General features: G+C 40.0%; 1 protein-coding gene across 1 annotated transcript in view; it reads right to left on the reverse strand.

Annotated features, from left to right (window-relative positions):
• LOC140730380 (pleckstrin homology domain-containing family H member 2-like) overlaps positions 1-27,564 on the reverse strand; it is a 135,295-nt gene that overhangs the window by 43,230 nt on the left and 64,501 nt on the right. Inside the window, exons 7-18 of the mRNA XM_073050700.1 lie at positions 26,273-27,198; positions 24,873-24,948; positions 23,642-23,736; positions 21,050-21,200; positions 19,734-19,873; positions 17,862-17,972; positions 17,591-17,677; positions 16,440-16,598; positions 13,154-13,234; positions 12,050-12,229; positions 4,511-4,619; positions 19-131 (exon numbers count right to left, since the gene is read on the reverse strand). Coding sequence (XP_072906801.1) covers positions 19-131; positions 4,511-4,619; positions 12,050-12,229; positions 13,154-13,234; positions 16,440-16,598; positions 17,591-17,677; positions 17,862-17,972; positions 19,734-19,873; positions 21,050-21,200; positions 23,642-23,736; positions 24,873-24,948; positions 26,273-27,198 — 2,228 coding nt within the window. The remainder of the gene's footprint in view (positions 1-18; positions 132-4,510; positions 4,620-12,049; positions 12,230-13,153; positions 13,235-16,439; positions 16,599-17,590; positions 17,678-17,861; positions 17,973-19,733; positions 19,874-21,049; positions 21,201-23,641; positions 23,737-24,872; positions 24,949-26,272; positions 27,199-27,564) is intronic.

The following is a 27,564-nucleotide window of genomic DNA, read 5'->3' on the forward strand; positions in this document are numbered from 1 at the left end:
TTTACAAGTGAAAGTTACCTTAAACAGTTTGAGTGCTTCAGTTTGCAGTGCTGCAGAAGGCAGTGTGGTAAGGGGAGATGTTATCCCATCTTTACAGTAGCACAGAGTAGGGTGCATCCAGATCTGAGAGGCTGAAAAGAGAAAACACAAAGAAATCAACTTTAGACTGAATAAATGCAAGTTAAAACAATACCATTTATGACAAATAAACCGGCTCCCAGCCGGGTACAGATATTGATTATGATCGACATATCAATGACAAACTCTGCCACCTTCATCAGGGATGATGCCTGGGCATGTCTAGTCTGGTGGCATTTATACCCCCATAAGCCATCCTTCCTGATTGGTTAGCCCTCATCCAATCAGGTTTCAGCTCCCCCACCATTTTTACAATCGAATTCCAGTTCTTAAAGCAAAAACTTTCCTCTTTATTAAAATTCTTTTCCTTTAGTTTTATTTCAATAGCTTCCAGGTGATGAGGGTTTCCACCAAGTGTCCCGTATGGCAGATATAGGCTGCTCTGCATTCACAGGCACTAGATCCTCTTTCACTTACCTCTCCAGGGAGAAAGTTCACTGCAATATTCGTTGCTTTGTTTTTTTAGCCTTCCTTCTGAGACGCCGGGGCAAGTCCATCATCCTTACATTCGTGAGGTTGCATTCAGCGGTGGTTTCTCTGGCAGTTAAATGCATTCTGTGATGAGCTAAGCCAAGCGTTGATTAGGGAGTGTGTCCATTACATTAGATCCAGTCTGGATATCAATGCGAACAGACTACTGCCTCTTCACCTGGGACTGTCTCCTAGTGATTGGGAGTACATCGACAGGTGCCCTGCTGTCCAAGGTGAACTAGTTCCATGAAGAAACACTGCGAGGCAGGTCAGGAAATACAACAAGCCATCCTAACAAAATGCAGCCATCCCACTATTGGACCCAGAAAGGGCTGTCCATCAAATCAAACTGGGCAAACATCAACGAGTGATCCTCACCAAGGGGCTAAACTTCGCTCTGGTCCCCAGTGCTATACCTTATCAGGACTACATTGGCGGAGTAGAGCAAGCAATCCGAAAACTACCATGGGATACCGCGGAGGAGGTAAGGATAGAGGTCTGGATGGCCCTAAAATGAGGCATTTTGCCAAAACCGAGCATTACAAAAGGAGAGCGACTGGCCCTCCAGGCACTATGGTGAAACCCAACCATCATGATTTTACCAGTGGACGAAGGAAATACAGCAGTCCTAATGTCTTCCGAGGAATACCACAGCAAAGTCCTATGGATTCTGGACAATCCCACCTACAGAGTTTTATAGCAGGATCCCACAGATTCGATTGTCAGGATGATCTTTGCCTCACTGAAGAAATCCAGACTGCCAGCAGACATCTGCAAGACACTTCTGCCTCAGGCGCTGGTGCCACCAAGATATTACGGGCTCCCTTAGATACACAAAGAGTGACTCCCCCCCCCCCCACCCCAAGGATTATCTTCTGTGGGATAGATTCTCCAACTTACTACCTTGCTAAGCATTTAGTGGCTAAGTGTCTCCCTTTGTCAAGCATTTAATGACCAAGGTTCTCACTTTGTTGGGGTTTGTGAGCATTACATCACAAATTCGACTGATTTCGTTAAAACAATAACCAACATCCAGCTGAACCAGGAGGACATAATGGTCAGTTCATGAGTGTTTCCATTAAGGACAGCTCAGTCCTCCTGCAGTTAAGTTTTGATAAGGGTACCACTGAACTTTTTGAAATCACCCTTACATTGATGTACTTCCTCTACAAGGGGAACTACTGTGAACAAATAGACAGAGTGGCCATGGGATTGCCCTTCTCGCTGGCTGTACCTAATTACTACATGGGGGACTTTGAGGAGAGGGCTCTGAGTTCATCGCCCTCACGCTGCAAATGCTTCTTCAGAAGTATCAATGACATCTTCATAGTATGGCCTCATGGACTCCAGGCAAACCAATAGTTCCATGACTATCTGAACAGTATACATCCAAACATTCAATTTATGACGGAGATGGAGAAGAATGGTTGTCTCCTGTGCCTGGACATTCCAATACAACAGAAACTGGACGGTAGCTTCGGACATGGCTTGTATTGGCGTCACACGGACTTGTACCTCAAAAGTAACAGCCACCATCATGCCTCCCAATGTAGAGTGGTTCTTTCGACTTTGATTAATCATGTGAAAACTATTTCAGACCTGGAGAGCTTTCCCCCAATTAAATAAGTTGATTACACATGATGTTCCTACAGAGTGGCTACAAAATGAAGGAAATCAATTGGGCTGAAAGAAAAAGCAGTCGCCACCGCCTGTCTTCCCTATAGTTCCCTGCTTTCTGGAAGGATCACCAGGGTCCTGAAGAAATACCGGATTAATACCATCCACAAACTCGTAGGGAAGCTTAAATCACACCTTATGTGGTTCAAAGGTGACCTGGGATTCAGGTCGGCTGGCGGTTACAGGATTCCCTGTGAACGCGGAGCAGCGTATATCATCCAGATGGGACGCATGGTGGAAACCCGCATCAAGGAGCACAGGAGGTGTATCTGTTTGGGTTACTCAGAAAAACTGGCAGTAGCAGAACATTGCATTCACAAAGGCCATAGGATTGACTTTGACGGCACAAAACTACTGTGCCGCACCATTGGCTTTTGGGACTGTCTGATAAAGGAAGCCAATGAAATAAAACTAGAGGAGAAGAATTTTAACAAAGACGAAATTCTCTCTCTAAGTAAGAACTGGAACTTGATCGCAAACAAGGTGAGAGAGCGGAAACCTAATTGGTTGAAGAATAACCTATCAGGAGGGATGAACTACGGGGGTATAAATACCACTGAACTAGACATGCCCATGCGTTAACCCTGTAGAAGATGATGAGGCTTGTCATCGAAATGTAGGTTATAATCGATACATGTACAAGGCTGGAATCCCAAGAAGACTTTATTCATTACATACGCGGGGAAAGCACTAGATCCTTTTTCATAACATTTATGTCTGCATGTTAAAATTCTAAATCATTGTTCAGATCAACAGTAAGTAACGTATGAACGTAGTGATACATTTATACACATAAAAACTTTGTCTTGGCAATACCTCATTCCCAAATCATTGGAAATGAGAATTCTTACGTCAGATGTTTGTACATAGAAAGACATGCTTTGTGAATGAAATTTGACTTGTAAGGCTTGCACTATGTTTCTCACTAAATGCACAGGAGTAATTTGATGCCTCTGAAGCTACTTCAGTATTGCTGAAGTCACCAAAGTCAGCACGTGAAATCGATAGTATCAATACACGTGAGGTGTTAACTTTTAGGAGGAAGGACAAGGAGGTCCTTTATTAATTAGAGGGTGGAAGTTCACGTGACTAGAGGAACAAAGGGATTCTGGATCATATCAGAAAATACAGGTTTACCAATATCAGGCCAGAATGAACAGACTAGCTCTTTTTTCTCTTGAGAAAATAGGACTAAATGATAACCTTATGAAAGACTTTTAAAATGAGGTATGCTTTTGATGGAATGGATGAAGAGAATGTTTCTTCTTGTGGAGAATATATAGTAACTAGAGATATTGTCAAATATATCCAAATGGAAATTCAGAAGTAATTAGTTTATTCAAAGAATAATGAGGTTGTGGAACTTAATGGGTGGGGGCTACAAATAATATTGATGCATTGTAGTGAAGGCTCAATAAGCAGAGAAGAAAGAAAGGAATGGATTTAAGTGGAAGAGAGATTGGAAGAGGATCATGGCTCATGTTGGGTTATACAAGTTAAGCTAAACATTCGGTGACTGCAGTTTTCATCCAATGTGATCTTACGAAATAGACCTCAATAAGGATCATTTTAAAATTTTGACTTTACTTTCCACTCATCTTTGAAATAGTGAATGGGTGTTTGTGCCTATAATTTCTGTAACTGATCTTAAATTTGATCTTGGTGAGCATAGCCTCTCCAGACTGAGTGAAGATGAACTGGGCCAATTTCTGAGCTGTCTGTGGATAGAAAGAATGAAAATGTGGAAGAAATGGCTGGCCATGTATTACCTGGAAAGGCAAATCTGGAAATCTAGTGCAATCCAACTACAGTTTTTCCATTTCAGATGATACTACTGTTTTGGATAATCTTCAATAATACCAAATTAGTTATATGAAGTAACTTTCAAAGCAGATCATTTAAAATACTACATGATATAGGGATGAGTAGTCCCCTCCAGATTCTGGGTTGGAATACATCTGGAATACAAAATTCGATTACTTAATGGCTAATAATCAGTTGTTTCAGCACAGGAGGTTGTGATTGAGAAGGCAGAAGGTTGTTGGGACGAAATATAGATGCCTTTTCTTCAGTTCAAACCACATCAAGAATGCTTTATAACCTTATGAAAAGACTTTTAAAATGAGGTAGAATTTGATAGAATGGATATTCTCAGTATGCTAGACATACCATTTAAACATAATGTTATATTTTATATACATCTGAAATATTCAATTGGACTTACATAAATCATTGTCTGCATTCAGCAGGTTGCCGACCAGTTGTTCAAATTCAGTTCCCACATTTATATCAGTGCAACCTGAAGCTACAATTAGTTGGTAAAACCAGGTGTCCTTGAAAAAAGCAAATCACATTAAAGCAACAATGATTAATCCAAGTCCTGATAAAAGTCATATGGATTCTGTAACTGGCTAACTACAGGGAATTCCTTAAACTCAAGTTTAACTTTGATGAGAGTAAATAATCAATTGTCTAAACGTTCACATGTGTGGGTGTCTGCTTTGGTCAGGAGAATATTCTGAGTCAGGTCAAACACAAACTTTGGTGCAGTGATGAATAAAACTGCAAAGTTCTACGTTCAAAGTAAATCTATTATCAAAGTACATACCAGTCACCATATGCAATCCTGAGATGCATTTTCGTGTGGGCTTACTGAGTCAATCCAAGAACCGTAACAGAGTTAATGAAGGACTGTACACCACAGGACAAACGCACAACCAATGTGCAAAAGACAACAAACTGTGCAAGTTCAAAAGTAAAAAATATATAATAATGATAAATTAGCGAGCAATAAATATCAAGAACATGAGAGGAAAAGTCCTTGAAAGTGAGTTAATAGGTTGTGGGAACATTTTAGTGATGTGGTAAGTGAGGTTGAGTCAAGGTATCTCTACTGATTCAAAAGCCTGATGGTTGAAGGGTAGTAACTGTTCCTGAACCTGGTAATGTTGAGTCTTGAGGCTCCTGTACCTTCTTCCTGATGGCAGCAGTGAGAGGAGAGCAGGTGGGGGTCCCTGATGATGGATGCTGCTTTCCAGCAACAGCACTCTGTATAGATGTGCACCAAATGGTAGGGAGGGCCTTACCACATGATGGACTGGGCTGTATCCACTACTTTGTGTAGGATTTTCCGTTCAAAGGCATTGGTGTTTAACCTCCCAGGCAGTCATGCAACCAGTCAATATACATACATCTACAGAAGTTTGTCAAAGCTTTAGATGTCATGCTGAATTTTCACAAGTTTCTAAGGAAGTAGAGATGTTGCCTTGCTTACTGTGTTTACGTGCTGGGCCCAGGGCTAGCCCTCTGAAATGATACCGCTGAGGAATCTGAAGTTTCTGACTCACTCCACCTCTGATTCCCCAATGAGGACTGGCTCATGGACCAATGGTCTCCTCCTGCTGAAGTCAATAATCAGCTCCTTGGTCTTGCTGACATTGAGTGAGAGGCTGTTGTTGTGGCACCATTTGGCCAGATTTTCAATCTCACTCCTTTTTGCTGATTTGTCACCACCTTCGATTTTGGCAATGACAATGGTGTCATCAAACTTAAATATGGCACAGGAGTTGTGCTTAGCCTTATAGTCGTATGTATTAAGTGAGTAGAACTTGTAACCTTGTGGTACACTTAATCACATAGCCTTGTTGTGCACCTGTGCTAATGAAGATTGTGGAGATGTTGCCAATCTGAACTGACTGGGGTCTGGAAGTGAGGAAATCCAGGATCCAATTGCACAAGGAGGTATTGAGGCTTGGAGCTTATTGATTGGTTTTGAAGGGAGGATACTATTGAATGCTGAGCTGTAGTCAATACAGAACATCCTGATGTATGGATCTTCACTATCCAGATGTTCAAGGGTTGAATGAAGAGCCAATGAAATGGCATATGCGACTGACCTGTTGTGCAGTAGGCAAATCGGAGTGGATCCAAGTCACTTCATAGGCAGGAGTTTATATGTTTCATCACCAACCTCTCAAAGCAATTCATCATAAGTGCTACTGGATGATAGTCACTGAGGCAGGTTACCACGTTCTTTTTGGGCACTGGTATAATTAAAGTCTGTTTAAAGCATTTGGGCACCATAGACTTCTGGAGTGACAGGTTAAAGATTTTGGTGAACATGCCAGCCAGCTGATCAGCACAGATCTTTAGTACTCGGCCAGGAGCCCCATCTGGACCGGATGGTTTCCGTTGGTTCACCCTCCTGAACAACGCTCTTGTGTCAGCCTTGGAGACTGAAATCACAGGGTCAATGGGGGCTGTGCGAGTTCGTGAAGGTTCCTCCATGTTTTGATGGTCAAAAACGAGCATAAAGGCCATTGAGCTGATTTGGAAGTAAAGCCCTGTTGTTATCTATGTTATTTGTTGTCACTTTGTAAGAAGTAATAGCATTCAAGCTCTACCAATGCTGTTGATTTAAGTTTAGTCTGGAATTGCCACTTCGCCTGTGAGATGGCTTTAGACTGTAAGACCAGAAGACATAGGAGCAGAATTAGGCCATTCAGCCTAATGAGTCTTCTCTGTCATTCCATCATGGCTGATCCCGGATCCCACTCAACCCCATACACCTGCCTTCTTGCCATATCCTTCGATGCCCTGACCGATCAGGAAACTATCAACTTCCACCTTAAATGTACCTACGGACTTGGCAATCAATCGAGTCTGTCGCAGAGCATTCCATAGATTCACTACTCTCTGACTAAAAAAATTCCTCCTTACCTCTGTTCTAAAGGGTCGCCCGTCAATTTTCAGGCTGTGCCCTCTAGTTCTGGAAACCCGCACCACAGGAAACATCCTCTCCACATCCACCCTATTTAGTCCTTTTAAAATTTGGTTGGTTTCAATGAGATCCCCCTCCCCCTGCATTCTTCTAAATTCCAGTGAGTACAGGCCCAAAGCTGCCAAATGCTCCTCATATGTTAACCCCTTCATTCCTGAAATCATCCTCGTGAACCTCCTCTAGACTCTCCCCAAGGACAACACATCCTGAGATATAATGCCCAAAATGATTGGCAATACTCCAAGTGCAGTCTGACTATTGCATTACCTTAGCATTATCTCCTTGCTTTTATATTCTATTCCCCTTGAAATAAATGCGAACATTGCATTTACCTTCTTTACCACAGACTCAACCTGTAAATTAAACCTTTGGGAGTTTTGCATGAGGACTCTTAAGTCCCTCTGCTCCTCTGATGTTTGGATCTTCTCCCCTTTTAGATAATAGTATGCACTATTGTTCCTTTTACCAAAATGTATTATCATACATTTCCCAACACTGTATTCCATCTGCCACTTTTTTGCCCATTCTTCCAAAAATTTTTTTGGTGATTGTACATTGACCTCTTGTTTTCACTTGGTCGCCAGACCTGAATACCTCTGATCTGGCCCTCAGCAGATTGTGGATCTTGTGGATCATCCAGGGCTTCTGCTTCGTTTCTGAATGATTTTGTGGGGATACATTAATCTATGACTGTTCTTATGAAGTCCGTGACAACCATTGTTTATTCATTCAGATCTTCTCATGAGTCCTTGAAAACTGCGCAGTTCACCAACACGAAGCAATCTCCTCTGCCTTCCACGATCATTTGTTTGTTTTCCTCATCGCTGGAGCCTTGCTCTTTAGGCTCTGCCTGTATGCAGGAGGAGGAGGACAGCCAGGTGTTGAGATTTCCTGAAACGCAGTCTAAGCATGGAACAGCAGGCAGTGAAATAGTGTGTTGGGACCTCTGGTGCTACAAGTTATATGCTGATGGTAATTGGCAGGGATTTCTTCAAAGAAGCCCAGTTGAAGTCCCCGCCTATAATTTGAAATGTGTTGGGATGGACTGTTTCTTACTTGGTGACAGCAGCAGCAGTATCACAAGTGCCTGATTACAAGGTAAACTGTGATCAGGATCACAGAGGAGAACTCTCTTTAATAGAATGGTCAGCACTTGACTGTTAGGGGTTCTACATCGGGGGAACATGAGTGTGACAAAATTGAAACATCAGAGCACCACAGAGAGTTCATTATGTAACAACTCCCCCCCCCCCCCCCCCCCACTCGTGTCTTTTCCAAATTAGCAGTACGGTCCATCCTGTGTATCAAGGAGCCTTTGCGTCCGATCACTGAATCTGGCATGCTTGGAGTTAGCCATGTCTTGCTAAAACACAGAACACAACAATTCATCACGTCGCCCTTGACCTCAGGTCTCCAAACTTGTTCTCCAGCAACTGCACATTTGCTAACAAGCTACTGGGTAGAGGGGATCTCATTCCTCCGTGTTTCAGCATGGCTCCCCTTACGTCTCACTTCCAGTCATGGCGATGAACCTTCATCCACTTAAAGGTGCCAGACCTGCTTGCTTGAGAGATAAGTCTGCGGTGTCCTTCAGAAGATTGTGAAATCTGTAATTCATTAAGTCGTTACAAAAGTACGTTGCTTCAATGGAAATTACATTGTGCGGAATGTAGTGAGAGTAATTCAAAAGAGTTTGAATCTGACTCTTTTGAAAAGTTAGTAATCTGATTCAAAAGTTAGTAATCTAGAAGTTTTGTAAGCATCCGTCAGAACATCGTCATGGTTCACTGGTGCCATCTTGCCACCATTAATTTTTATTTTATATGTTGATATACCTAAAGACTGACAGCACAATCTGGAGTGCACTCATGTAAATGAAGAATGAAATGCAATTGAAATTGTGAGTCATTCATTGCTCTTTCAGGGTGCATGGTTTTGCAGTCTTCTCCTGTACAATTAGTTAATAATTAGACATTTAAAGACTACACACTGTAAAAAAAACTTTAATAGCCTTTACAAAGCCTAAAAAAAATCGAAATAGGCCCTTTGGCTTAACTTGTCGATGCCGGCCAAGGTGCCTACCTGAGCTGATCCCATTTGCCTGTATTCCTCTAAACTTTTTCTACCCATGTACCTGTCTAATATTATTCAATTCCAGTACAAAGTCAAAGCAACTGCCCTATGACTTCCAAGAGATATCGCCTTGAATTGGCGGGGGGATGGTATCAAATCTCATGTTATGCTCCAATCTTTGTTTCGTGTTTCTGAAATGTTTAAAAAGTAAATTAAAAGTTGAGTACACTCGGTGGCCACTTCAGTTGGTCCACCTGCAAACAGCTAATCTGAATACAGCTGAATAAACTGAATACAGCTAATCAGCCAATCATGCAGCAGAAACTGAATGCATAAATGGATATAGACGTGGTCGTGAGGTTCAGTTGTTGTTCAGATAAAACATCAGAATGGGGAAGAAATGTGATCTGGGTGACTTTGGCTGTGGAATGATTCTTGGTGTCAGATGGCGTGGTTTGAGTCTCAGAAACTGCTGATCTAGGATTTTCACGCACAACAATTTACAAAGAATAGTGCAAGAAACAAGAAACATCCAGTAAGCGGCAGTTCTGTAGGTGAGAACGTTTTATTAATGAGAGTATTCAAAGAATTGCCAAACTGGTTTGAGCTACCAGGAAGGCTTGTTGGTGTGAGAAGAGTTGAACTTTGAAGGGGGTGGGTCACAGCAGAAGACCATAAACATACACTCAGTGGCCACATTATTAGGTATAGATGAGATTGTGATCGTTCATTGTGCTGGTCACCAGCTGTCATCTGGAACAGGGATCCAATCCCTCTAATATTGGGAAAGGCAAAATTCATGTCATTCTGAATGCAGGATCTTGCAGCAAAGTTTCTTTAATATTAACAGCAACAGCCATCATTTTGCATTACAGCACAACATTTGCCTTTGCCTTTCACTGCCCTATTGAGAGAGGACCTTGTGGCTAGTGGTTTCAGCAAGAAACATTACATATTAAACCCATCAACGCTCAGGTTGATGGAAAAGGATTCCAAGGATTGTACAATGAGGAACAAAGTAGTTCTTACACTTCCTTATGCAGCATTATTTAATGAATAACCAAAAAATATGATCTGTACACTTGATTCATAGCTACTTGCGGGACTTTGCTGTGTGCAAAGTCATTGCTAAGTTTCCTACATGATAATAGTCAATTAGCTACAAATCTTTTGGGGCAACCCCAAGGTCAAAGGAGTCCTCAAACTCAGAATCAGGTTTATTATCGTCGGCATGTGTCATTAAAATTGTTAACTTAGCTTTAGCAGTTCAATGCAATATATAAAATAGAAGAAAGAAAGAAAATAATAAATAAGTAAATCAATTACAGTATACATACGATTAAAAATCGTGTAAAAAACAGAAATACTATATACTTTAAAAGTGTGGTAGTGTTCAAGGGTTCAATGCCCATTTAGGAATCAGATAGCAGAGGGGAAGAAGCTGTTCCTGAATCACTGAGTGTGTGCCTTCAGGCTTCTTTACCTCCTACCAGATGGTAACAGTGAGAAAAGGGCATGTCTTGGGTGCTGGAGGACCTTAATAATGGAGGACCAAGATGGAGCCGACTAAATTTACAACCCTCTGCAGCTTCTTCTGGTCGTGTGCAGTAGTTCCCCCCTTCCTCAACTGCTGACAGTGATGCAGCCTGTCAGAATGCTCTTCATGATACATCTATAGAAGTTTTTGAGTGTATTTGTTGACATACCAAATCTCTTCAAACTCCTAATGAAGTATAGTTACTGACTTGCCTTCTTTATAACTACATCGATATGTTGGGACCAGGTTAGGTCCTCAGAGATCTTGACACCCAGGAACTTGAAGCTGCTCACACTTTCCACCTCTGATCCCTCTATGAGGATTGGTATGTGTTCCTTCGTCTTACCGTTCCTGAAGTCCACAAACAGCTCTTTCGTCTTACTGACGTTGAGTGCCAGGTTGTTGCTCCGGCACCACTCCACTAGTTGGCATATCTCACTCCTGTATGCCCTCACGTCACCACCCGAGATTCTACCAAAAATAGTATCATCAGCAAATTTATAGATGGCATTTGAGCTATGCCTAGCCATGTGTATATAGAGAGTAGAGCAGTGGACTAAGTACACACCCCTGAGGTGCACCAGTGTTAATCGTCAGCGAGGAGAAGATATTATCACCAATTCGCACAGATTGTGGTCTTCCGGTGAGTAAATCAAGGATCCAATTGCAGAGGGAGGTACTGAGGCCCAGGTTCTTTAACTTTTCAATCAGGATTGTGGGAATGATGGTATTAAATGCTGAGTTATAGTCGATGAACAGCATCCTGACGTAGGTGTTTGTATTGTCTTGGTGGTCTAAAGCCGTGTGGAGAGCCATTGAGATTGTATCTGCCGTTGACCTGTTGAGGTAAATTGCAATGGGTCCAGGTCCTTGCTGAGGCAGGAGTTCAGTCTAGTCATGACTAACCTCTCAAAGCATTTCATCACTGTAGATGTGAGTGCTACCAGGCGACAGTCATTAAGGCAACGCACATTATTCTTCTTAGGCACTGGTATAATAGTTGCCTTCTTGAAGCAAATGGGAACTTCTGCCTGTAGCATCATATCGTGTATAAACTGGAGGCTTCTAATCCCTAATATAAATCTCCTTACAGATACACTACAGAGGTATACTAAATAATTGTAAACATAAAGCAACACACACAATATATGGGAGGAACTCAGCAGGTCAGGTAGCATCTATGGAAATAAATAAACAGTCGAATTTTCAGTCCAAGACCCTTGTCCTGAAGAAGGATCTTGGCCCAAAACATTGACAATTTACTCATTTCCATAGACGCTGCCTGGCCTGCTGAGTTCCTCCAGCATTTTGTGTGTGTTGCTTTGGATTTCCAGCATCTGCAGACTTTCTCCTGTTTATAATTGTAAACGTACCTTTTCATGTTTAGAGCCTATGAGGAGGTAGGTAGGCCCCTGGTTTTTGGGATGAATGGCAATTGTATAGTGCGTAGAGAGCAGGCTCTGACTACTGGTTTCATAGTCTTCATCTGAATCACATGATCTGTCCACTTCTTCAACTGTTGCTTCCATCAAATTAATCTGACCTAAAGGAAACTTGAATATAAGCAATATATCATGTTGTAGATAAAGCTATTGATTTTTGCTATTAATGTACAGCACATAACCAGTCTATTAAATTTACTTCAGCAGACAGCACAAATTATCACCAAATTCACTACTATGTGATTGGTGTATTAGAGTTTAATATTGTCAAAGGGTGCTTAAGGTGGAACATGTTTCATTGTTTGGCAATTTTTAAAAAATCACAAATGACCACTTTTAATTAAGATATATGTGTTCGCTGGCATTTAGAAGGATGAGGGGAGATCTCATTGAAACCTTTTGAAAGTTGAAAGGCCTAAAAAGGCCTAGATGTGGAAAGGATGTTTCCCATGGTGGGAGAGTCTAGGACAAGAGGGCACAGCCTCCAGATAGAGGGGCATCCATTCAAAACAGAGATGCAGAGAAATTTCTTTAGCCAGAGGGTGGTGAATTTGTGGAATTTGTTGCCACACGCAGCTGTGGAGGCCAGGTCACTGGGTGTATTTAAGGCAGAGATTGATAGGTTCTTGATTGGACATGGCATTAAAGGTTACGGGGGGAAGGCCAGGAAATGGGTTTGAGGAGGAGAAAAAAAGGATCAGCCATGATTGAATGATGGAGCAGACTCGATGGGCCAGATGGCCTAATTCTGCTCCTATGTCTTATGGTCTTATATCAATCATTTAAGCACGAACACAGAGACAACACAATGAGCTCAGCATTTAAGTAATATATTTGGAGGGGCAGCAAGTAAATGAGGCATTTCTCCACTAATGGATGGAAATAAAAAAGTAACGTGTAATATCTGAAAGTGGAACATTAAAATGGTGTATTCACAGACTATAACATTCAACACTCAGGAAGGTGAAAAAAGGGCTTTGGAAGACAAAGTGCACAATTTGGAAAGAATCCAGTCATTTAATATTTGTGGTTTACCTTATTTTCCTGATTGCGGAAATAATAAAGGACCTTTCCAACAATTGCGCACCAGACTCTCTTGGAGTAACCGTGCTTCACCTGAAAGATGAGAGAATTTAAACATGAGGCTGCTTGTGATAGGAGATGAATCGAGACTTAGTGAAGATATCTGGGTAAGAATTGAAAACTATAAGGATAAAGGAACAACACTGGATGTACGTTATAGACTCACTTATGCCAATAGTGATTTTAACAAACAACTCTATCAGAATATTAAAAAAAGCAAGTTCTGAAGGTGATGTTATAGTTATGGGTGACTTTAATTTCCCAAATATTGAGTGGGAGAACCCAGTGACTAATGGATTTCTGGAAATTGATTTCACACTAACAAAAGGGGAGGCCTGTCTGTAACAATCAGGATAGAACTTTGAGTATGGAAGTTGTCGAGCCTTTAAGAACATGTGATCATAACACAGTTAGTCTTGAAGTTTTTTTGGGAGAGTATATCAGTGAAAACCAAAGCCATTAAACTGAATTTCAGAAAGGCAAATTTGTACAGAAGTGGCAAAGACTTCAGAAGGTAAACTGAAAGGATCCGCTTGACGTTGAGTCAGTTGAGGAACAAAGGAGTGGACTTAAAGGGGTAATACATGCAGTGCAGGAAATGTTCATACCCAAGGTCGGGAGAAACAACAAAAATAATAGATCAACTACATGGATGAATAAAGACATACATAAAAATTATTGAAGAAAAGACAGCTATATAAGGAGTACATAAAAAAGAGTAATGATGTTAACCATAGGGCATATGAAAATATGAGAGCTATAGTCAAGAGAGAAAGTCGGATTGCCAAAAGGCAGGTTGAGAAGGATATTGCTGATAACATTAAGATTGACCCCAAGAGATTTTTTCAATACTTTCATAGTAACAGAAAGGGCAAGGAGGAAGATAAATGCATTAGGAACAATAGTGGGGTGTTAAATTATGTAGAGAAGGATATAGCAGTTTCCCATACTCACCTGCGAAGATGTTAGCAGTATGCCAGTAAGTACAGAGAAAAATAAGGTTGTTCTAAGTGACTTAGAGATTTTAGAAAGTGAGGTCCAGTTTCAGCTAAAAAGGCTGAAAGTGCTATGAAGAAAGAATGAAATAATTAAATCTTTTTAGCTTAAGTAGATGTAGAATGGGAGGAAACATGATAGAAATGTTCAAAATCATTAAGCGTATAAGCTGCTACTGCAAAATTAATCCATCATCAAGGACACGGGGCCATAGATGAAGACTGGTTAAAGGGAGATTTCAGACAAACATCAGGAAGCAATTCTTTACACAGCAAGTTGAGGAAACATGGAACAAACTACCTAATTGTGTAGTTGAGAGACTTTCAAATCTAAACTCGATAGTTATTTCAACATAGTATGTGAATGAGAATTTCCCAAGGGTTTTTTGGGCTGAATGGCCTGCTCTTGCCAACAATTTTCTAATTTTCTGAAGTCAAAACTGGGATCTGACTTTATAGACACCAGAAGTAGCAGAATACAAATATATGTATTATAAATGTCTGTTGGCAATGGCTGAGTATGGCAGATGGAATTTAAGCCTGAAAGGTATGAGGTGATGCATTTTCAAGTCAAGTCAAGTCACTTTTACTGTCATTTCGACCATAACTGCTGGTACAGCACATAGCAAAAATGAGATGTTTTCTCAGGACCATGGTGTTACATGACACAGTACAAAAACTAGACTGAACTACGTAAAAAACAACACAGAAAAAAAACTACACTAGACTACAGACCTACCCAGGACTGCATAAAGTGCACATAAATACAGCTAGGATATATAAAATGGATGGTAAGAGCTTAGGGGGCGCTGAGGAATACAGGAGTTTTGGTGTTCTTGTCCATGGATCCCTGAAGATGGATAAGGTGATGAGGAGAAGGCATAACAGGTGTAAACTTTCATGAGGTACAGCAGAGAATACAAGAGCATGGAGGTTACAGTATAACTATTGGTCAGATCACAGCTGGAGTACTGTGTGCAGTTCTGGTTGCTGCACCATAGCAAGAATGTGATTCCACTGCACAAGTTGCAAAGGAGATCCACCAGGATGCTGTCTAGGTAGAGCACTCCAACTCTGAAGAGAGACTGATAGGCTGAGTGTGTTTTCTTTGGAATGGAAAACTGAAATAGGTATACAATATTGTGAGAGGCTTGAATCGTGAGAAACCTATCTCGTTAGAAGAGATGTTTATAAGATTTAAGTTAAATTAATGTAGAGGAATATTTTGTTTATCAAGCGACTGTGTCATTCCTTGAAATTTTTGTGTGATTGATTATTCAATCATACATCTCCTTTTAAAATTTATATAAATATGAACTACACAGTTGCACAACATGTAAATGAACATACACTTTAAACTTCAAAATATAAGTAATACCAGGACACAGTACAATAAGATCTCAACACACGATTGTGTGGCTAGGCGTATCTCAAACACCACGTAATGAGGATATTTGGTACATCACCAAAGACTCAAATTTCTGCAGATATACGGTGGAGAGGAATCTGACTGATTGTATCACCAGATACGGAGTCTCCAATGCACAGGATCACAGGAAGGCTGAAGAGAATTGTAGACTTCTGCCAACTCCATCATGGGCACAACTCTCTCTGCTACCATCTTCAAGAACTCAAACGGGTGGCATTTGTTATTAAAGGCCCTCACCAGAATCAAGGTTATTATCACTGATGTATATTGTAAAATGTATTGTTCTGCAGCAGTACAGTGCAATACATAAAAGAATTAGTATAAGTTACAAGAGAAATAAAAAAATTGACAGTGCAAGAAGTGAGCAAATTAGGAGGGAGTGTCCATTGGTTCATGTACTATTCAGAAACCTGATGGTGGAGAGGAAGAAGCTGTTCTTAAAACATTGAGAGCACGTTTTCAGACTCATGAATCTCCTCTCTCATGGCAGCAATGAGAAAAGGGCATATCCTGGATGATGAAGGTCCTTAATGATGGATGTCGTCTTCTTCAGGCACCACCTTTTGAAGAGCTGAGAATTTTTTTTCTACCACCAGGGAGGAGGTACAGGAACCTGAGCATTCACTCTAAATATTTTTAAGTTATAGAAATTTTTATGTCATGCACTTTATCACTGCGGCAAAACACCAAATTTCACGACATAGGTCAGTGATAATAAACCTGATGCTGATTATTGTAAGAATCGCAATTTCTATGAACTGTAAATTCCCTTAGTACACCAGTGTTAACTAATAACTAACTACTGAATCATTACCTTAGTTAGTAAACCTTCGATCGATGGCTTGATGTCTGGCTGTGTGTAGAGGGGGCTGGCAGCTTGAATGCGCAAAACATTCTGTAAAACCCGAATCCATTCCTCGAGAATATTAGGAGAATCTGCAGTCAAGTAGTAGGTCTTTTTCTCTGTAATAAGCTTGGAAAGCATTACACACTCATTATCACCAGCCATAAGGAGTCTTTGTAGTTGGATAAATGATTGGACTACTAATTATATTGGCACGGACTCGGAAATCTTTGGAAAAGATAGCAATTGCAATCAGGAAGTTTATTGAAAGTAAATTCAATGCAAAATCAATTACGGGTTGAGCATCTTATCAGAAATGCTTGGGGCCAAAAGTGTTTTGGATTTTGGAATAAATAATAAGGGTAGTCATAATTTCCAACTCTAAATTTATGTGCTACCGGTAAGGAGCCTTTCTTTTACACATATGTACTGAACAGTAAAGATTAATACCGGTATATATTTTTAATATAATGAAAATATAATGTGTGCAGGGTAACAAAAGCATCGGGAGAATAACTGAATCAGCTGTTGAACAACAACAGGCTTTCAGTCTCCAACTATGATGCTGTGTTTTGATTAAAAGTTTACAACACATTGTACTGTATTTGTATTTGTATTTTACATTTTTCTAGATTTATGTAAGGTATAAAAACAATCTGCATTGTAGACTTGTTCTGGTGCTAGATTTTCACGATCAGTAGATGTTTTAAATATTCAATGCCATGCCTTTTCTTAAATTTCTGCAATCGGCCTGCTGAATATTCACAATTACCCTCAATTTTAAGTTTGTTGGGATAGGTCTTTGTTTGTTTCATGATCAGCATACCAGTAAGCAGCATATGTTTACTCCAATGCTGATCATACATGATAGATCTCTTCATATTTCTATTTTCCATTAACCTCTGTCACTTCTCACAACTGTCTGTGCTACACATTGCCTGAGAACCTTCCCAGCATCTTGTGGAATTTTCCATTTGTGATATCATTCCAGCGCTCAAAAAAATTCAGACTTCAGAGGTTTTCAGATTTTGAAATTTCATATAAGGGGGAGACAACCTGTACTTGGTATTCAATAACTGAAACGGGTGCTGTCTTTGGCAAATAAACCGCAGAACACTAACCTGAATTGTCTGCTTTCCATCACATCTGACAATATGATTTGAGACATTGAGCTCAATTCGACCCTGTGGTTTACGGATGACATCACTCTGGATTCAGATATATGAATAAGATTATACATCAATAAATTCCACTTTGCAAATAATAGGACAATAACATTTAAAGATTTTTACTAAATCCCAGATTAAAATCTATAAGAAAGTTTTATATCTTAGCTCTAAATTTAATGACATCACAGTGCTAAAAGCAAAGAGTTCTGATAATCATACTTACTGGTGATTTGTAGTATAACAATTCACCGCCTTTAAGGACAAACCATCGCCGCTTCCATGTTTGTGCCTTTCCTCCCATTTTTAGCAAATATCCAGACTTTTCTAATGATTCCTGCAGAAGAGATTATTGTGCATTTTGTTTATGGTTACCTAATGAATCCTTAGTATGCATCTTTGCCTGTTCACGTTTTCAATTAATTTAGAACTAAGCAAGAGAGACATATAGTTATGCATGCCAAGACAGAAGCTATGACTTATTAAATACAAGAGGTAATACCACTTCTGGCTTGTAAACAATATGTTATTTATAGGGAAGGCAACCTATTCTCAAGGTTTTTAAAAGATCTGTTAACTACTTGCAATGAATGGTGAAAGACTTAGGTACTTGAAGATGACTAATCTGTTGAATGGTCAGTACCTATCTTTATCCTGCCAGTGTCCTGCACCAGCAGCAAGAGAAGGGGTGTGTGCTTAGTCCCCTGCTCTACTCACTTTTCACCTATGACTATGTGGCGAAGTACAGCTCCAACACCATATACAAGTTTGCTGATGACACCACTGTTGTGGGTTGTATCAAAGATGGTGATGAATCAGCATATAGGAGGGAGATTGAAAACTTATCTGGATAGTATAATAACCACATGCTCTCACTCAATGTCAATAAGACCAAGGGACTGATTGTAGACTTCAGGAGAGGGAAACCCGAGGTCCATGGGCCAATACTCAACAGAGGATCAGTAACTGGGTGTCGCTATCTCAGAGGACCTGTCCTGGACCCTACATATATAATTGCAAAGAAAGCACAACTGCGCCTCTACTCCTTCAGGAGTCCGCAGAGATTCGGCATGTCATCCAAAACCTTGGCAAACTTCTATAGGTGTGTGGTGGAAAGTGTGCTGACTGGCTGCATTACGGCCTGGTATGGGAACATCAATGCCTTTGAGTGGAAAACCCTACAAAATATAGTGGATTTGACCCAGAACATCATGGGTAAAGCCCTCCCAACTGTTGAGCAAATCTACACGAAACACTGCCATAGAAAAGCAGCACCTATCGTTAAAGGTCCTCACCACCCAGGCCATGCTCTTTTCTCACCGATATCATCAGGCAGAAGGTACAGGTGCCTTAGGAATTGCACCACCAGGTCCAAGAACAATTACTACCCCTCAGTCATCAGGCTGTTGAACAAAAGGGGATAACAACATTCATTCATCTCTAGTGTTCCCACAACCAATGGTCTCACGCTAAGGCCTCTTTATCTTGTTATTTCATGCTTTTGTTATTTATTGCTATCTATTTATATTTTCAATTGCACAGTCTGTTGTTCATTGATCACTGACTGTTTACAGCCACTGTTCTATAGATTTGCTAAGTATGCCCACAGAAAAAAGAATCTCGGGGTTGTATGTGGTGACACGCATGTACTCTGATAATACATTTTACTCTAAACTGTTTTTGAACTTTGAAAGTTGGACAAATATCCTGGTCTTGTTTGCAGTTTCTTGCCTTTGTAAATAAAGTTTAGTAGGAGAAAGATAATGGGAGTTACGGGCACTGTCATTGCGTGTTGTTTGTGCTCTTGCTTTCAGCAAGTTGGTTCCAGGATTGTTAAGGGCTCTTTGACCTGGCAAATCAAACTCATCTTAATTCCTTCCATGTTCAATGACCACTAACAAAACACTTCATTGGTCATTGGTCATTGGTTAATGATTGAATTGACAGATTTCTCCATATCCTCATCTGAAACATTATGGTTAGAGGTCATACTGTCAGATTAATGAACTCAATATACATGTTGGTCCAACTAATAATTATTCTAACCTGAATAGCTTAGTATTAAACCAGGCTATTTGTGAGCAGGAATTAAACTTACATTTTTTCCACTGTCAATGGAATGGGAAGAACATGTTTTTGGAAGTTTCTGCTCTGGCTCCGAACATTCTGTGTCAGTACAATATGCATCTGGTGGGATGGCGTAATCACTTTCTGAAGTCATAGATGACATTGAAACACCTGTACAAGACGTGTGCATAATAAATTCATTATAATTTGAACAAATTCCATTTGTTTTGATGAAATGTATTATAAATATAAGGATTGCACCCATATTGAAAGATCACAGGTTCAAGATGTAGGAATGTGTCTTGCTTAAGAACTATTCAGTTATTGGGATTTGGTTACAAGTCACACCTTGCCTGGAAGATTCTCTAATTTACCAGAGATTAAGCTAATGCTGGAGATAAGCCCCCTTGGTTGAGATCCTGAATAAAAAGTCCAGTACTGCTTTGGTTTGCATTGCATCACCAGTGAAAAGACAATTTTTATATCTCCTCTATGAAATAAAACACTTCTATCAGATAAAAAAGAGAAAACCTGCAGTTGCTGGAAGTCCAAACAACACACGCAAAATGCTGGAGGAATTCAGCAGGCCAGGCAGCATCTATGGAAAAGAGTATTGTATACCGTCGACGTTTCTGGCCAAGACGGTTCTGATAAAAGGTCTCGACCTGAAACGTCGACTGTTCACTCTTACTATAGGAAAGATGTGGAAGCATTGGAAAGGGTACAGAGGAGATTTACCTGGATGCTGCTTGGTTTAGAGAGTATGGATTATGATCAGAGATTAAGGGAACTAGGGCTTTACTCTTTGGACAGAAGGAGTATGAGAGGAGACATGATAGAGGTGTACAAGATATTAAGAGGAATAGATAGAGTGGATAGCCAGCGCCTCTTCCCCAGGGCACCACTGCTCAGTACAAGAGGACATGGCTTTAAGGTAAGGGGAGGGAAGTTCAAGGGGGATATTAGAGGAAGGTTTTTTACTCAGAGAGTGGAATGCACTGCCTGAGTCAGTGGTGGAGGCAGATACACTAGTGAAGTTTAAGAGACTACTAGACAGGTATATGGAGGAATTGAAGGTGGGGGGTTATATGGGAGGCAGGGTTTGAGGAGCAGCACAACATTGTGGACCGAAGGGCCTGTAATGTGCTGTACTATTCTATACATTCTATACTCTACAGTGGATGTGGAGAGCATGTTTCCTATAATGTATTTTATTGAGTCTGAGTACAGTTTATTAAAGGGGTAATTTTGATATGGATTTTGGAATCATAATTAGTGACAAGCATGAAGGGATCAATTTGTTCTCAATTTTTCACATGCTTAGCAGAAATGGACAGGACTTCACACCTCGTTTCATGGCTCGTGGACTGCTGGGGCTGCTGGCTTTGCGGGAGTCTGATCCTGCCATCGAAGTCCTGGAGCTTCCTCTTGAGCTGTCACTTTCATCCATTTCAGAGGACTCGTCTGAGAAAGGTCCGGTACTGATCTGAGTTGCTTTCTTAAAGTTTTAAGAAGATATCTGTGTTAATATATGGCAGAACTTCCTTGTTCTTGACACTGTATTAATTTGATATGTGTGATAGTTGACAGGGTCATTTAATTTATAGAAGCAAATTTTACTAAAGGTTTAGTGGTTAAACTTTTGGCAACTGTGGTAAAGGCATATACTACAACATACATGAACTTAAACCTTCCAACTTTTGCAGGAGCATAGATAGAAACCATTTTGAAGTCTACACAGGAGTTCCCTCCCTCCTCCACCCTGCTTCCTTATACTGGACGCATGGGATGGAGAATATTTCAAAGAACAATACCTGCTCATTTTGTTGAACCTTTGAATTGTAATTCTCTGATTTACGAATATATTTTTAGAACATAGAAATTTACAGCACATTACAGGCCCTTCAGCCCACAATGTTGTGCCGTCCATGTAATCTACTCTAGAGACTGCTTAGAATTTCCCTAGCGCATAGCTTTCTATTTTTCTAAGCTCCGTGTACCTATCTAAGACGCTGTTAAAAGACCCGATTGTATCTACTTCCACCGGCAGTGCATTCCATGCACCCACCACTCTCTGTGTGAGAAACATATCCCTGACATCCCTTCAGTATCTATTTCCAAGAACCTTAAAACTATGCCCCCTCATGTTAGCCACTTCAGCCCTCAGAAAAAGCCTCTGGCTATCCACATGATCAATGCCCCTTATCATCTTATATACATTTTTAAATATTCTTCATGCTAAATTTTAGTCAACAAATCATGCAATACAGAAATAGGCCCTTTGGCCTAAAAAGCTGAATCTTGGTAATGACAGAGACAATGAAATTCTATGCAGATTAAATTTAATAATATAAATAAAATATAGTCACTATATATACAATATAGTGTGCGCTGTTCTCACTTAAGCACAGAAAGCAGCTCAAAATATATTCTTAAACCAGAATGTGATACTGAGCAGATATTGTTAAGTTAGTACTTACCCATCTAATCCCCTTTTAAAAGAGTTATGAGATGTGCGTCAAGAAGATTTTATAATAGAAAATGTCATGCTCTCATTGTAAAGGGTTTTAATTCTATAAATTCCTGTTGTCTTATTACTCTCCTGCCAAGTAATGGAGTCAATTTATAAACCTTTATCACTGTACAATCTTTTCTGGCTGCATAAGACAGCTCTTCAGCACAAGGTTCACAGCTGCAACTTTTCTTCGTGACAACATTCTAAGCTGTATTGGCATGGTCAGTTTACTCCTTGCCTTACAATTTTCATCTCTATTCCATTAGGGATCATGGGAACAACTTCTATAAGTACCTGTCTGTATTTATCGAAGGTGGTTACAAAGAACTCCGCAGTTTCAAAATTGTGACATTTGTATCAACAGCGTACCCCAAGTTCAGCTATGCGCCGGGGTGCTAAGAATTGTAGTGAGATGTATTCTCACAGTTTCTTTGGAAAAAAATCTACTATACACATATAACTGTAAATATTAATCTACACCTAAACCAATGTAAGGGAGCTGAATTGAAAATTTCATCATTATCATTATTATGTGCTGTGCCATATGACGAGGGTGATTATGGTCTCATGACCATGATTGTTCTTGGCAAATTTTTCCACATAAGTGGTTTGACTCTTCCTTCTTTTGGGAAGCATTGTTATAAGACATGTGACCCCAGCCATTATCAATACTCTTCAGAGATTGTCTACCTGGCATCAGTGCTTTCATAACCAGGACTTGAGAGATGTACCAGCTGCTGATACAATTGTCCACCACCTGCTCCCATGGCTTCATGTGACCCTGATCAGGGGGTTAAGCAGGTGCCATACCTTGTCCAAGGGTGACCCGCAGACTAGTGGAGGGAAAGAATGCCTTACACCTCCTTGATAAGAGATGTACCTCCACCCCAACACCCAAAGTTGCCTGAGTTTAGAAAAAGCTAAAAATTCAGAAATACTAAACAAAAGCCTCAATGGCTTACATTAGTGAATTGTTAAGTGTAAAATACTTCTACAGTACTTCAAATGTAGGAGAATAAAGGAGATGTTATAGAGGGATACAAAATTATGAGGGTTATAGATAGGGTAAATACATGCAGTATTTTCCCCCCTGAGGTTGGGTGAGTCTAGAAATCGAGGTCATAGGTTTAATAATTAAGGGGAATATGAGCGGAAGAACGTCTTCACTCAGAGGGTGGTGTGAATGTGGAATGATCTGCCAATGGAAGTGGCTCATGTGGGTTCAATTGCAACACTTAAGAAAAGTTTGGACAAGTACATAGATGAGAGGGGTATGGAAGGCTATGGTCTGGGTGTGGGCTGATAGGACTAGGACAAGAAATGAGTCAGCATGAACCAGATGAGCCATAGTGCCTATTTCTGTACTGTAATGCTCCTTTACTATAACTCAATGTGGAATCATGGTTTTAAATTACACAACTCACCCCTTTCAAAACAGTGTAAACTGGAGTGGCCATGCTATTATAAACCAAACTGGTGTAAGATTCCGATGTTGATTGTGAAGGCATGAAGCCAGTGCCTAGAAAATAATGAATATGTATCATATAATTTGATTAGTATCCAGAAGCTACATTAAAATTTTGTGCGTACAGAAATTAAATACATATCTAGTTGAAGGCATAGGACTGCTATACTGCCTTATTTGGAAGAGGATTAGACAAATTGTTTCTGATTATACTGACCTGAGCCAGCCGACTAAGATAAAGGCAGGTTTAATACCGACCTGTGCTGATCTGTCAGAACTCACTTGAGGTGATTAGAGCAGGGGATAATGAGTACGTTGCCCTATTGTTGGAAGCCTACATAAGCCAGTGCACATATATGGATACCAGATCTACATAATAATTGACCACATCTACATAATAAACTTAAAGACATTTGAAAGCCCACCTCCCCTCCCCACTGGCAAGAGAATGACCTAGGTCCACAAAGCAGCTGAGCCAAGAGGAAACTGATTTCAATTTCCAGTCTCTTCAGCTTATTTGACCTAAGCAAGACTCAAGAGGCCATTTCTGAACATCTGGCAAAGGATGCTATTCACACAGGGAACAACTTTTAAATGACAGAATGGTGATAATATACTGTAAGGCACTGGACTACCGTTGTGTAAGACTTCTAGGGGTGCATTTTCACACATTCAAACAGCTGGCATACAAATCTAACACAAATATGGATGACTGCATTGGTGGGTCATAAGAATTTCCACTTCCCTGCTCCCAGTCAGTTTTCAGTGACTCCCATGGGAACATTTGTTCTGTGAATGTTGGGGAAAGGGAAGATTAGAGTCAGATGTGAAGCTTTGGTAAGTCAATCAATGTGACTTAGGCCCAGAGACAAAGAATGGTTGCCAAGACAAAATAGCTGAGAACTGCCACATTCAAACTGTACTTCAGCAAAAATCACTCTTTTTTATATAAACGGAAAAGCCAAGGGAAATGCAAATGTTTTTACAATAGGCAAAATTTTCTTTAAACTAATCTTGTTAGACATATCAGAAAGGTCACATTTAACTTTTCACAGGAAAGTAAGCAAAATCCTGTAAAACTTTCTAAAACAGTAATCGTTCTATAATCACAGAATTTTGTGAATGAGTGACCACATAGATAATTAATCCATTACTCGGAAACATTTCTCTTATAGGTACCAAATACTCACATTTGTTACTTGGATCTGTACTAATGGCCTCTGACATTCTCATACCTGATTTGGCTACTGCATAAATTCTGCTCTCCTATATGAAAAAGATATAGGAAAATCTCTTAACGTCACCAAGCTATCACACAAATTATTGAACTGCATACTTTCAGAAATATGAATTCCACACCAGGATCAACAGCAAGTTTTTGATTACTGACTTACAGTCTGTTTCCAAACTGGTGTAAGATTCTGATGTTGATTGTGAAGTAACTGACCATTAATCCTGTACTCAGTACCTCGATTTTTAGAAAACCCTCAAGTACTTTTTAACCATTTTTTCCCTCAAAAAACAAAGATTTGTTGGCCATGTAGCATCTAATTCAATAATTTCACAGCTTTAATCATTTATTTTTATTTTTTATAATGAGAATACGGGGAGAAATCAGAATATTGGTTTCTCTCACTTCATCAGTTATTTTCCATTTTCAACATACAGCAAAGAAAAGCCATTCTGCAGAGTGGAGTTTAGTGTCTGAATGTGCGAGAAGATAGAGACTTTATAGCATCAAAGTACAGAAAACAAGCCAGCTGGCCCACTTTGCATGTATTGGCTGTTCTGAAAATTGCTCAAATAGTTCTCACCTCCATAAACTGCATCCCTTCAACTATTTTTCCAATTCCTTTTGGAAATGTATTACTGAAGAGAGCAGATTGCACAACCCAATTTTCAGTTGTGTGGTAATGTAAATGTATACGTCACTATTAAGTACCATCCCCATCACCACATTTAGATTGTGTTAGCTTAACTTCAGTTTTCTTTTACATATATTGCTTGAGCAAGCAGTCAAGGTTTCTTTTAAAATAATGCTTGGCAGATTCTCCATGTGCAGAGATGAGGAAGGCTTGTATAGCAGCCTTTCCCTAAACTCTGCACTTAATTTCAGTGTGTTCTGTACCATGAAGTTTGGACTTTGGAATCTGCTGGCTCACATGACTTTTGGCAGATCTGATCACAAGTTCTTGGAATACTGGGGGGAATTCTATCTGGGAACAGACATAATGCAGTGATGTTCCTTCTGTCTGTCTGTCACCAGACATTATTTCTGCTATCAGGATTATTTTGTTCGTCAGTGTATTTTTTGGAATAACTGTTTTAGGTCTTAAATTGGATTAGCAGACAGACCAATTCTACATAAATGTTTAGGTAGGACAATTTCAAAAGAGGGATCAATAATTCAAAAATTTAAAAGATATACCCGTCTAGACTGAAATGGATACTTGAGACCTTAGAGGTTAGGAAGGCTATGTTGATTTAAAGCTGTCAGAGCAACGCAAACATATTCAAAAAGTTACATAAAAAATTTAAGAAATAAAACATTAATGGCTACTTATCAACACAACAGAGCATTAGGATTTACCCAAGATGGGAATCTATGCAAAGGAGGAGTTGGTGGCTTGTTACTGGGAAGTTTGCCTTTGGTGTCTCCTGTGTTGAATTGCTCCTCAGTGATGTAGGTTTCAATTGATTCATAGCAAAACATTCCCTCTTCGTAGCCTGTTTCCATTTTCCCCAGAATATCACTTTCAACGTCAATGACATCAATATCTGTCTCTTCGTGATCCACTGGCCTCATCATACTTATAGCATTACGGTTTCCACCAAACAGCCGATCAGTGCTTAACTGAGGCTGGCTGCAATGCTTCTTTGCTTTGGCCACATTTACACCGAATACATTGGGAACCCTCAACTTTGGAGGTGTTAAGTCCGAGGGTGAACTTGTCTCCGTTAAAGATGCTGTGGGGTGGATCCTGGTCACTGTTGTAGGTGATGTTAGAATTGGGTTTGGAGTTTGCTTTTCATTGGATGAAGAATCGAGCCTTTGGGATTGAAATTTCTTGTTTAACTCATCAGAGGAGTAATCCTGATCTATTATTTTACTTAGTGTTTTTGGAAAATGATCCACTGCCTGAAGGAACTCTGCATCCAGCGACGGTGGTTTTCGCTCAGTTTCACTCTCATCATCAAATGCAGCGCTGCTATCATCCGATGCTGTTAAATAAGTGTCACTCCCAATCTGACTAAGTCTAATTGCGTCTTCTGATGTCTGAGTGGAGTGGTACGACCAGCATTTCGACCTTGTCTGATTTTTCCTCACTCCTTCATCGGAACTATCATCACTCAAAGGCATAAATACTGTGGCTTCTTCTTTCGATAAAAGCTGGTGATTGGTCAGTCCTTTGCTACCTTGTATTTCCGATACACAGTTGCTTCGTGAGAAACCCCTTTGATCTATTTCAGTATTTTGAACAGGCTTTGTGTGGGACCTCTTGTTCATTTCCTTGCCTGGAAAGGATAAATACATGTTAAATTATGCCCATAATTCTGTGATTAAAATGACAAGGATTGACGTATCAATGCGTTAAGTTAGAGATTTAAAATAGTAATGGACATAAAGTTATTCTTCTTCCTTGACTCCTTAAAATCGGACCAAGAAAGATACCAAGTTAAGCAGCAGGTTAGTACAGGAAATCAGAAGCTTTATCATTCCTAGAGAGTTCTCTGTTAATTCCCACTATCCCTTTAAAAGTACATTGGCAATAATCAGCTTGGCGCTATTTTCCAGGTCTAATCGCCACTTTGCTAATTTGACCAGACCAAGATGCAATCATGATTTCTGAGCTGGATTGGGATGGGACATGTCACTCCTAA

This window comes from Hemitrygon akajei, chromosome 7, assembly GCF_048418815.1.
Source record: "Hemitrygon akajei chromosome 7, sHemAka1.3, whole genome shotgun sequence".
Classification (NCBI taxonomy): domain Eukaryota; kingdom Metazoa; phylum Chordata; class Chondrichthyes; order Myliobatiformes; family Dasyatidae; genus Hemitrygon; species Hemitrygon akajei.